At 44.8% G+C, this 12,193-nt stretch overlaps 1 protein-coding gene across 2 annotated transcripts in view; it reads left to right on the forward strand.

The window, feature by feature from the left end:
- Positions 1 to 12,193, forward strand: part of LOC127537781 (zinc finger protein 260-like) — a 111,213-nt gene that overhangs the window by 3,983 nt on the left and 95,037 nt on the right. The window contains exons 2-6 of one of the 2 annotated variants that reach the window (XM_051971927.1): positions 316 to 357; positions 2,652 to 2,738; positions 3,892 to 4,018; positions 4,477 to 4,572; positions 5,237 to 7,389. In XM_051971927.1, the coding sequence (XP_051827887.1) occupies positions 316 to 357; positions 2,652 to 2,738; positions 3,892 to 4,018; positions 4,477 to 4,572; positions 5,237 to 7,122 (2,238 nt within the window). In that variant the 3' untranslated portion in view covers positions 7,123 to 7,389. Of the gene's footprint in view, positions 1 to 315; positions 358 to 2,651; positions 2,739 to 3,891; positions 4,019 to 4,476; positions 4,573 to 5,236; positions 7,390 to 12,193 lie in introns of those variants that run through there. The other variant, XM_051978019.1, reaches the window with a different exon arrangement.

Genomic DNA, 12,193 nt, shown 5'->3' on the forward strand with positions numbered 1-12,193 from the left:
GCTGGAGTAAACTTGCTGGGGAGAGATTTAATAGCTAAACTAGAAATTATGTTGATTCCACATGGGCCCAGCATATACCGCAGTAGAATGGCCCTAATGAATGAAGGACAGACTAGGACAAAGTCTGAGGTTTGGGCAGGACCTGTCAATCCAGGCAGAGCAGACACAGTCCCCCTATAAAAATCACATTGAAAGACCCTAGTGAGGGGGTAAGAGTCAAACAAAGCCCGATTTCACTAGAAGGAGAGGTCTGCAGCCTGTGATACATGGCTCATTGAGAAATGGATTAATAGAACCCTGTTTTTCACCTTTCAGCACACCCCTAATTCCTGCCACGAAGAAGGATGGGAAATGCAGGTTAGTTCAGGATCTAAGGGAGATTAACAAAGTCATGTTCACTTCCCACCCCGTGGTTCCGGACCCATGTACCATCCTGGGCCGGATTCCTAGTTCTGCTGAGTGTTTCAGTGTATTGGATCTGAAGGATGCATTCTGGAGCTGCCCCTTTAGAGGAGAATAGTAGAAACCCCTTTGCTTTCCAATGGGATGATCCAGAGACTGGGAGGAAGCAGCAAATGAGGTGGTGCCTCCTGCCCCGAGGCTCTACTGAGTCTCCGAATTTGTGTGGTGGAATCCTTGACCATTGCATGGGAGATTTCCAGCAGTAATGGGAACTTGGGTGTTGCAGTATGGAGATGAGCTGCTAGTAATGGGGGAGACAAGGGAACACACCAGTAGGTGGAGCATGGATCTATTCTATTTCCTGGGAGCATTGGGGTTCGGAGCATCAAAGGAGGAATTGCACTTTGTGGAGAGGGAATGAGATATTTAGGGCACTTGATTAGTGAAGGCAGCAAGGGATCGGCCTGCCACAATGGAGGGAATATGGCCACAGCTAAGCCAAAGAAAGAGCTGCACAGATTTCTGGGGTTAGCAGGACATTTTGGGGCATGGGTGGGTTCTTATGCTGCTATCAGCAAAGCCTTGTGTAAGCACCTGCTGGAGGAAAGCCCCAGTTCCATCCTGTGGGACCAAGAGAGAGCAGGAATTAAGGCCTTTGTTACTTTCTCCCCCTTGGAAAAACCTTTGCACCTGTTTGTCAATGTTGAGGGAGGGCTGGCTCTGGGAGTTCTTGCTCAAATGAGAGGGGCAGAGAAGACCAGGGGCTTTCCTTCCATCTTCCTCCTGCCTCCTTTCTGTCCCCTGGAACAGAACCATCCCCCGGAGAGGAACATTGTTGCTTAGAGTTCATTGGTTTCCACACAAAAGAAAGAGAGGATTTACAGGAATCCCCAATACCTGGGGGAGCAAATTGGTTTATGGATGGCTCTTCTAGGAAGGTAGATGGGAAAAGGAAAATGGGTTTGCTGTTGTGGATGGAGACAAAACTTCCACTGTGGCCAAGGGCAGTCCACCTGCCCACTGGTCAGCTCCACCCCGGCACTGTATGTCTTCAATCAAGCAAGTTATGGAGGGACTGAATGGGAATCTATTCCCCATTTGGAAACTAGCCTGGGGTGCGGTGCATGTATTTGGAAACTCTGGGAAGAAGGAGGGTTTGCAGATAATAAGGGTGAAGAACTGGTCCCCCACACGTTAGTCAGAGAGGTGCAGGGAACCATTCTGGCTGCTCGCAGCGGAGCAGTCACAGGGTAAGGGACGGCAGAGGGGGATGCTTTTGAGGCAAGGGGAAGTGGATGAGCAGATGAGGAGGCCGAGGGAGCCGGAGACCAGGAGATTCCTCCCCTCATGGCCTTGGTACCTGTCCTCCCTAGTCTGCCCTCTCCCAGTTTTACCCCGGAGGCAAAAGAGAAGCCCTCGACTCTTGTGAAAACTGAGTGAGGCTTCATCTCCTTGGGTTGGAGTAGGCCTGAAGGTCCTTGAGTATTGACTCAAGGGCTTACCTAAGTCCCCTCCCTGCTCTCCTCCCATGTCTTCATTTTCTCCCTACTTCAGTCAGACAGGGGCAACTATGTTCTTATTGGCCAAGTTCAATTTCTTGTGTAGTTCCTACATTTAGAATGTGAGACCCTCAGCCTGTGAGGTTGATGGTCAGTAACAGCGGGAGAGGTTTTTATGTTAGGGACTAGTTAAAGCGTCAAACCTGAAAAGCTGCCTCCTCCTTCCTATTGCTTGCTGGAAGGGAGGGGATTCCCCCTTCTCTTGAGAATATACAATAAGGTTTTCTTTGCTCCTAGAGATCTCTCCAGTTTTTTATTACATGGTGACCACTCACCATTCTGAGCCACACACTCTTCCTCCCCTTGTTCTTTCCATTCCCCAAATCCCTCTCTCTGACATGGATGATCTAGGGCTCCCACATTCCCTCTTCTCAGTACTCCTCCCTGAGTCCCCCCTGATCAGAAAGGATCCTCAGCCTCACCTCCTTAGCCCTCCTCAAAAGCTTTGTACAGAATCCTCTCCTCATCTTCCTTGCAATGGTCATTGTCTAGCCCCTTTCCAGATACTACCCAGTTTTCAGGACTGCTCTTTGGGAGTTAAGGGGGAGATACAATCTAGATTTTATTTTGTCCCTGGCAGTCCTGCCACCCCAGAGTGGAGGGAGGTATACCTTATGGCTTTCATCAATGTAGTGGGTGCTGGGAGGGGCAACAGGCCAACCTTTTTCATGGCTCCTTGTTCCTTTCTAGCTCAGCCTTCAGGCACCCCACATGCCAGGTACAAGGAAGAGGAGGGCCATCCTGGCCCCTACGTTCCTCACCATTAGTCTCCCCCAGGTGAGTAGCACCATCCCCTTCCTGACAGGTGTCCTAGGTCCTAGAGGACAGACAGGCCCTTTCTCCAAAGCTCTCACACCTCAGAGCACCTGAGACCTTTTAGTCAGCAGATCCCAGTGGTTTGAGCCCTTCCTATGTGCCAGGATCACAGATAAAATCCTCCATTTGCATTCATGGCTTTGCTTCTGCCCTTCACCATATATTAGTGTGTGACTCCTCCATGCTTCCTGGGGTCCGCCCATACTGGCCCGGTTTCTGTTCCTTGCACATGACCCCCCCCCCTCCTCTGCCTTGGTTTCCCGTCCCTGGTTAGAATGTTTTTCTCCCATCACTTCGCCCCTTTGGGAGTCTCTGGCTCATTGTTCCAGCTTCAGCTCAAGCCCTGCCTTTCCCCCATCCCCTCCTGCCCCCTCAGCTGCTCAGTGCCTTGCCATCCCCAGGCAGGACTGTTCTTGGGCTTGTTGTCTCCCCCAGTGGACTGGGAGCTCCCTGAGTCTGGGACTGCTTATACCAATTTTTGTATCCCCGGGAATTGGGGATCCCAGAGCTTGGCCCAGGGGAGACCTCTCTGAGTGCTTATTGACTTGAAAAAGAGGATTCTTTGTTACTTGATTCAGGCTCCGGCCCAGCCTGAGGCTCCTAAAGGCTTTGCTTTCAGATTGTGCAATGATCAGCTAGGCCTGACTTAGTTCTTCTCAGCCATGTGGTGATCCAAGGCAGTTCCAATGGACTTGGGTTGGAAAACGTCATTCATATCCAGAGAAAAGCTCTGAAGCCTGAATAAGGATCAAAACATAGTAGTATTTTCACTTTTTTTCTTGTGTTTTTTCCCTTTTTTTCTGATTTTTTTTCCCCAGCAAGATTCAATGATTGTATATGTTCAATCATATAGATTTAATTTATATGAGATTGCTTCTTGGCTTGAGAAGGGGACAGAGAAAAAATTGTCTCGCAACATCTTACAAAAATGAATTTTGAAAACCATCTGAATTTATGTACCTGGAAAGATAATAAATCATAAAAATAAAAATTAACAAGTAAACAAGAGAAAAAAAATTGCTTTGAATATGTTCTCTGAGCCTTGAATAGAGTGAGAATCAGCTCTTCGCCTCCTTTCCTTGTCTTTGACTGAGCACAAATGTATTTGTTTCAGGGATCGGTGACATTCCAGGATGTGGCTGTGGACTTCACCCGGGAGGAGTGGGGCCTCCTGGACCCCTCGCAGAAGGAGCTTTACTGGGACGTGATGATGGAGAACTACAGGAACTTGGTCTGCCTGGGTAAGAATGGCTCCTCTGGGGCCCCAGATGTGCTCATGAAGGGCTTATCAAGAAACCCCAGCCCTTGTTCATTTCAGAGGGGCCAAAGCCAGGGTGCTCATGTTCTCCCCGGTCCTAGGTGAAGGGCTTTTGCTTTGTGTGTCTGGAAACTTAATTTCTCCCTGGGGTGATCCCCACCTCACCCCCAGCTCTGTTCCTTGCCAGAGAGACTTGTTAAAGTCCCAGGGCAAGGACTTGGGTCATGAAATTCCCCAGATACCTCAGAATAGAATGGACCAAATGAGTCCTTTGTCTTTCTGAACCCAGTTCCATGATTTGCCCCATCTCTGCATCTTTCCAAACTAGATGTCTCTGGATGCTCCTCCACAGCCTCCCTGGCCTTTCAAGCTTTCTTCTAGGCGTCTTTGGAGATTGGGCTGTGAGGTGACCCTTCCTTTATATCACGTTCTCATGACTAGGTCTTGTGGAGACTAATGGGGACATGATCTCTCAGCTGGAGTCAGGGAGAGCACATGGGATCCCAATGGATAGTGTCTCAAGAGCTTGCTGGTTAGGTGAGTGAGTGAGCCAGAGTATGTGATACCTGTCCAAGATCCTCCTAAAAATGGGCACCTTGTGATCCTAGATGTGACCTTTTTGTTCCTGAACCCTTCTCCTACACATAGATCTTGGAGGTAATTTTCTTCCACTCCTTTAGTTTATTTGGATGATGTTGCCTTTTTATACCAAAGTCACTTGGTAGGAACAGGTGGATTCAGTTCAGTTCTGTTGGTGCTTTCTGAATGAGCAGTACTGCTGCTCTGTGGGTGGAACTTTGAATTACTTTTACCGTTTTGGAAAGCCAAGAGTGCAAGAGTGACACAGAGCTTCCTCTTGGACCCAATGGTCACTCAAGGACTGCCCCAGGTGTGATTTTCAGATGAGAAATTTCCTAAAAAAAATACTTTAAGCTATTTTGTTCCTGTTGATATATGGGAACCAGCAGTTTGTGTCTGTTTTCATTAATTTGACATTTTCTGCATCAGTTCTTGAATGTTCACCTAATATAATATTGGTGGGTTATGTGAAAAAATAAACCTGGTGAATTCAAAGAAATTGTGGAAGTTATCAGGATTGATTTTAAGTGGGGAAATGTTTATGGAATATTGGGGAAAGTGAAGTATACGAGAAAGCTTATTCAGCCAATGAAAAAGCATTTCTGCTTTTCCTTTCTTTCAGATGGGGGCACTAGGCCTCAGACCAAGGAGTCCACTCCAAAGTTAAGTGTTTCTATGAAGGACTTATCCCAAATGACAACTTTATGGGATGGCCCTTGCACCTCTGAGATGGGAAAAGTCTGGGATGGGTTCAAGAAAGAGGAGAACAATAAGGGGAAAGATTCTAGACAAGGAAAAGAAATCCAAACAGAAGTTGTTGTTGAAGTCAGAGCTTCTGAATCCTGTAAATACAGCCAAGCCTCCAGCCCAAAGCCAGTCTTCGTTCCACAACAGGGACTCTCTGTAGTAATGGATCTCCATAACAATGAGAATCAGAAAAGGAGCTTCACCATGGAGTCGGACCAAAGACAGTGTACTCCAATCTGTTCACAGAACAACTATTCTGAGGGGAAGAAATGTCAGAAAACTTTTCATTATGATTTGGACCCCATTAAAACAAATGAAATTCATGCTGAAGAACAATTTCATGAAAATGGGACTTCTTTCCTCCTGAATAACGAACTTACTGTACAGCAGGGAACTCCTATGGGCAAAAGTTGCTCTGAAATGACTGTGTGTGAGAAGCCATCCTGTCAGAAGGCAGATCTGACTCAACATTCCAATATTCAGAGTCAGAACAAATCCTATAAATGCAATGAATGTGGAAAGGTCTTTCAGCGGAACGTAAATCTTACACAGCACTACAGAATTCACACTGGAGAGAAACCATTCAAATGCAGTGAATGTGGAAAGGCTTTCCAGCGGAATGTAAATCTTACGCAGCACTACAAAATTCACACTGGAAAGAAACCATATGAATGCACTGAATGTGGGAAGATCTTCTGGCTGAAATCAGACCTCATTCAGCACTGCAATATTCATACTGGTGAGAAGCCTTTTAAATGCAATGATTGTGGGAAAGCCTTTCTTTGGAGCAAATCACTGACCATACATCAGAGAATTCACACAGGAGAGAGACCGTATGAGTGCAGTGAATGTGGGAAGGCATTCCAATCAAACTCCAACCTGACTGTGCACCAGAGAACTCATACGGGACTGAAACCTCATCAGTGCAGCGTGTGCGGGAAGGCGTTCTCTCAGAAGTCTACTCTTACCATTCACACCAGTATTCATACTGGAGAAAAGCCTTTTAAGTGTAGTGACTGTGGGAAAGCCTTTCCTTGCCGCACAACGCTGACCATACATCAGAGAATTCACACTGGTGAGAAACCCTATGAGTGTAGTGAATGTGGCAAGACATTCCATTCAAACTCCATCCTGATTCAGCACCGGGTGACTCATACGGGACTAAAACCGCATCAGTGCAGTGTGTGTGGGAAGGCGTTCACTCATAAGTCTGCTCTTACAAATCACAGCAGTATTCATACTGGAGAGAAGCCTTTCAAATGCAGTGATTGTGGGAAGATCTTCCGTAAAAAGTCACATCTTACACAACACTTCAATGTTCATACTGGAGGGAAGCCTTTCAAATGCAGTGGTTGTGGAAAAGCCTTTCCCAGGCGCACAGCGCTGAATCAACATCAGAGAACTCACACTGGAGAGAGACCCTATATGTGTGGTGAATGTGGGAAGACATTCCGATCAAGGTCCAATCTGAATCGACACTGGATAACTCATTTGCCACTAAAACCTCATCAGTGCAGCGTGTGTGGGAAGGCGTTTTCTCAGAAGTCTGATCTTTCCAATCACAGCAATATTCATACTGGAGAGAAACCATATGAATGTACTCAATGTGGAAAGGTCTTCTGCCAGAAGTCAGATCTTGCACACCACTTAAGCAGTCATCCTGGAGAGAAACCTTTCCAATGCAGTGATGGTGGGAAAGCCTTTTTCTGGAGCACAACATTGACTCAACATCAGAGCGTTCACACTGGAGAGAACCCCTAGGAATGCACCAAATTTTGGAAAGCCTACACCCAGAATTGAGATCTTTCTTGACATAAGAGAATACATGCCAGAGAGAAATCCTGGGAACATAGTTAATGAGGGAAAGCAATCCCTCTGATCAGTGCACATCTTCAATACTCTAGAACTCGTGATGGAGAAAAACCTCATTCATTTAATCATTGAAGGGAAACACTCTAGTGGGCTGATCCAGATGAAAATAGCATTTGAAAATATTTACGAAAATAAAACACGAAAGATATTAGTGTATTGGTTGTCTTAGTCAATGTAGAGGATGACACCATGGTCCTTAGGATGTTAATATTTTGCTGTCTCATTTTCCTTGCCGAGATCATCTTGTTTTTTTGTTCATCTTTGTCCAGAAAGAAGGGCCTGTTGTTGGCTGGTCCCCCATATTATTATTATAGATTCATGGACCTATTTATTGAAGGGAGTCCCTGGAGTCCAGCCTCCTCGTTTTGCAGATGAGGAAACCAGGCCCAAATAAGTAAATGACCTTCTCAGGCTAACACCAGGATGGCTTTTAAACTAGAGATGAGGTTTGTGCAGAGCATTGAAAGTCAAGTATTTGGTCCTAGAAGAAATATGGAGCGCCAGAATTTCAAGCAGAGGGGCAGTGGGGGGAGGGGGGGAATAGTCATACATGCTCTATAGGAAAATCACTTTAGTGACTTGTAGAGGATGAAGTGGAGTGGGGAGAGATTTGGGGATGGAGATTCAAATAGGAGGAGACTTTATGAAGTTCAGGAGGGTCTATAAGAAGTAGCAGAATGGAAGGGGATCTGTAAGAAGATCTATGGAGGCAGAAAGGAGGAGATTTCGCTTTCTGGAGGTCTTTGGACCAGCCTTCATTTCAGCAGAGTAATCACCATGAGAATAGCCAGTTGGTAAAAATTCCAAATTCTTTCTTATCTCCTTCACAGTGTGTCTCCTTTCTTGGGGTCCTGGCCAGCTTTCTGGAGTCCCTTCATCTTATGGACCAAAACTTGAAACAAGGTACTAACTCAGTGGAGGTGCTAGAGACAATGGTTATTTAGCCTGGGTCTTAACAGTTCCCTAGTTCAGTACATGTACTTAGTACTCACTATAGTTCTACAAGATTCACACCTATGATTAGAGAGCATATAACCTCAGACAAACTCAGCCAGAATCAGAACTAGGGAAGACAGAGAAGTGGTGGCAGGCTTTCCTCCTTTGCTTCTCCACTGAAACCAAGATCTGGAAGACCTCCAGAAAAACTAGCCGATCCCCAAGTGAAGGAGAGATAGGACTCTGAAGGAGACAATAAAGGATTTATTTAACACCTGGCTGTACTTGTGATTATTGAATTGAAACAAAGGCTGCTCCCAGAGACCCCACGAAAACCCCAACAAGAGAAGATTACATTTTAGAGAATATTACACCTTCAGACAGGCCTTGGTCTCAGTGGGGGAAGCAGAAGGACAGGCCAGCCACCACGAGGCTGATGAAGATGGAATGTCTCTCCTTGGCTCCGATGGGCTTGAGCTCCAGCCTCCAGTCCTCTGTCTTCTCCGAGTTTGTCTCTCTGTCTGACTCTGACCTCTTAAATACTCTATTACAATTAAATCCCTTCATCATACTGAGTATAAGACAATCATATCACAAGGGAACCGTTATTTGTTGTAAGATTAAATCAATCATAGTGAACGAGAGAACTATTAATCACCACGCTAAACTAGATAACCATTGTCATCAATTCCACTGAGTTAGCACTTTGTAAGAATCCTTGTTTCAAATATGCTTCTCCAGAGTTCTGGACCATTACAGTGTTTCAAGCCAGGTTTATGGGACCAAAGAAACTTGGAGTTTCTTCCCAGGCTCATGTTACCTGCTTGAATGTTTCTTCTCCTGATCTGGGGCACATATATATCCCTGTGTCATCAGCAAGGGACAGCAGGGACTCCGGGGTTGACACAGGCTGTTATATTGGACAAAATCCATCAGCATTTTCTTTCCATCATAATTCTGGGCTTCAGCCAGGACTGATCGTGAAGTGGCAAATTGATAACAGGCCCATGGCCTAGAAGACATGTGGTCTTGATGTTCTCATACTTGTAATATTTCTGCAGTCCTTAAAGGCTTGCAAAGAGCTGGATGTATCACAGGTGATCCACAATCAGCTCTGTGAAATGGGAGCTAGCATTGTCCTCATGTCATGGATGGGGAAAGTCTCAGAGCTAGTGCCTGAAGAAAGATCTAATCTGAGCTTTTTGTAACTCTCATTTAAAACCTTTTATCCCTGATCCCTCCTCTCTGCATCTTGTGTTAACTTTGGGCTATGCAGTTCCAACCCTGACAACTTGCAGCTCAGAGTGAGTCTAAGTGCTATCACTGGCCATGAATTACTTGGGAATCCCCTTGCCTTCCCACTTCCACTGCCCCATCCCAATAACCAAGTATTAGAGATATATAACAGAATCCCAGAGATGCAAGGGCACTGCAAGGTCCTCACAGCCCTTTTACAGGGCAGAAATCCCCCTTCATGAGGACTCTTCCATAAACCTGTAGTTTCACTGGCCCCAGCAGCCCACCATGGCCCAAATGACTGTTTTTGAGAAGTAACCAATCTTGAAGGATTATAAGAAACTTCAAATGGCACCCCACCTAATCTGTACTAGAAAGGAATCCCAGCTTCAGAATCCCTTACACAATGTCAGCTTCCACTTAAAGGCTCAGATGATGACCTCCCCAACTCCTCCATTTTAAATTCACCTTATAGCATTTTATATCAACTCTAATTGTTGAGAGATTTTCTTCCTGTCATCTTGAAATCCACTCTCTTTTCCTCCCAAACAATTCCATTTTCCCCAGAAGAACAAAGGTCTAGGATCAAATTCAAGGATCAATCCTATTAGTACTTTATCATTTTCACTGCACATGACTTACAGGTTCCAAACCCAGTGTGATCAGGCAGCTGCAGTGAAGAGGAAGGCCACAGATGCTGAAGGAGATGGGGCAGCAGGCTTGTGTCTAGGTGAGTGCTGATGATTCATCAACCTTAGGCCAACTGGCCCCTGAGAAGAAATGTTTTTAATGGTGGACAAGGGGCTCTCCTAAAATTGCCTTATGCCTTTAATAGAGGAACTGGGGGCCTCTGGCACAAACTCATTCAAAGAGACTCAGTTTTACTTCAATATGTCGTTTCCCTTACTTGTGTCCACTCCCCTTTTCTTCTCGTCTCAGATGGCTCTAATCGAGTTCTCTTTCTCTTCCACTTTCTCCTCCACTTCTGCCTCAACTCCCCACACTATCCATTCCTTCTTTCTTGTCTAGTAGATTTGACTGTTCAGTTACATAAATCAGGAGGCACAAATTATCTCAATTAGAAGTTTATAGATTGTCACAAACAGTTGCCTGAATGGGTACATGTAGACTGAGTATGTGTGTGCAGAAAGCCCATGCAAAGGAGTAAAATCCTTTCTAAATCAATGCAACTTTTATGTCCTTGCTTACATAACTCTGGCAGCTTTTCTTTTTTTATAATTATAAATTTTTATTGACAACATATGCATGGGTAATTTTTTACAACATTATACTTTGCATTCACTTCTGTTCTGACTTTTCCCTTCTCTCCCTCCACCCCCTCCCCCAGATGGGAAGCAGTCCTATACATGTTAAGTATGTCACAGTATATCCATACAATATATCTGTGCAGAACCGAGCAGTTTTCTTGTTGCACAGGGAGAATTGGATTCAGAAGGTAAAAATAACCTGGGAAGAAAAACAAAAATGCAAACAGATTACATTCATTTCCCAGTGTTCTTTCTTTGGGTGTAGCTGCTTCTGTCCATCATTGATCAATTGAAACTGAGTTAGATCTCTTTGTTGAAGAAATCCACTTCCATCAGAATACATCCTCCTATATTGTTGTTGAGGTATATAATGATCTCCTGGTTCTGCTCATTTCACTCAGCATCAGTTCATGTGAGTCTCTCCAAGCCTCTCTGTATTCATCCTGCTGGTCCTTTCTTACTGAACAATAATATTCCATAATATTCATATTCCACAATTTATTCAGCCATTCTCCAATTGATGGACATCCATTCACTTTCTGTTATGGGCCAGAACTTGAAACAAGGTGTTGACTCACTGGAGTTGATGGAAACAATACTTGTGTGCTTAGGTTTACACCTTTGGGAGAATTCACACATTAGAGCTCACACCTTTAAGAGAGTTTACACATTAACTCACACATTAGTTCACAAGTTCAGCAGATTGACAAGCTAGAGACTGCAGTTGGGCAGAATGAAGGATTCGGAGGAGAAGAACCAAGATTCAGAGGGAGCTGGAGGTGACAAAGGACAAGCTGAAAGAGCTCTTGGAACCAAGCAGAGAGATAGGTCTCTAAGAAAACTAACCGGCCATTTTGGAAGAGACAATAAAAGACTGTACTTAAATCCCTGGCTGCGTTTGAGGTGATTATTGGAACTAAAATGAAGGCTGCCTCCAGAAATCTCCCCAAGAAACTTGCTGCCAGAGAACGATCTTTAGAAAAGAAAACACCATAACTTTCCAGTTTCTAGCCACTACAAAGAGAGCTTCTGGCAGCTTTTCTTTACCAAACACACATACAGTTCTACAATTCTACACGATATTGATCTACAGTTTACATAATATTGACACAAGACAATCTGTTTTCCAGCCCATCCAGAGGTCTCCTGTACAGATCATCTTGTAGCTTATCAGCAACTTTGTGACCTTTTTCTGCTTGACAACTTGGGTTTAGAACAAATTGTTGTCCTATGTTACAGCTTCCTTTACAGTCATACAGAAAAAAATTGAACTGTTAATAGCACTAAAAAATTATGTGAGAGACTTTAAAATGCTTCCGAAGGTCCAAAATAACCTCATTGCCAGAGTTTTCACTCAGTGTCCTTTGACTTCTGAAAGGGCCAAAAGGACAGTATATGTTAGAGTCGAGTTACAGTTGGCTGATTGCGGGACTACCTTGTGCTCAGAATGCTTTTCTACAGATCAGATACATAGAGTCCCAATGAATATTTGGGGGACTCCTTTAACTTTATGCATCTCG

This window comes from Antechinus flavipes, chromosome 1, assembly GCF_016432865.1.
Source record: "Antechinus flavipes isolate AdamAnt ecotype Samford, QLD, Australia chromosome 1, AdamAnt_v2, whole genome shotgun sequence".
In the NCBI taxonomy this organism is placed as follows: domain Eukaryota; kingdom Metazoa; phylum Chordata; class Mammalia; order Dasyuromorphia; family Dasyuridae; genus Antechinus; species Antechinus flavipes.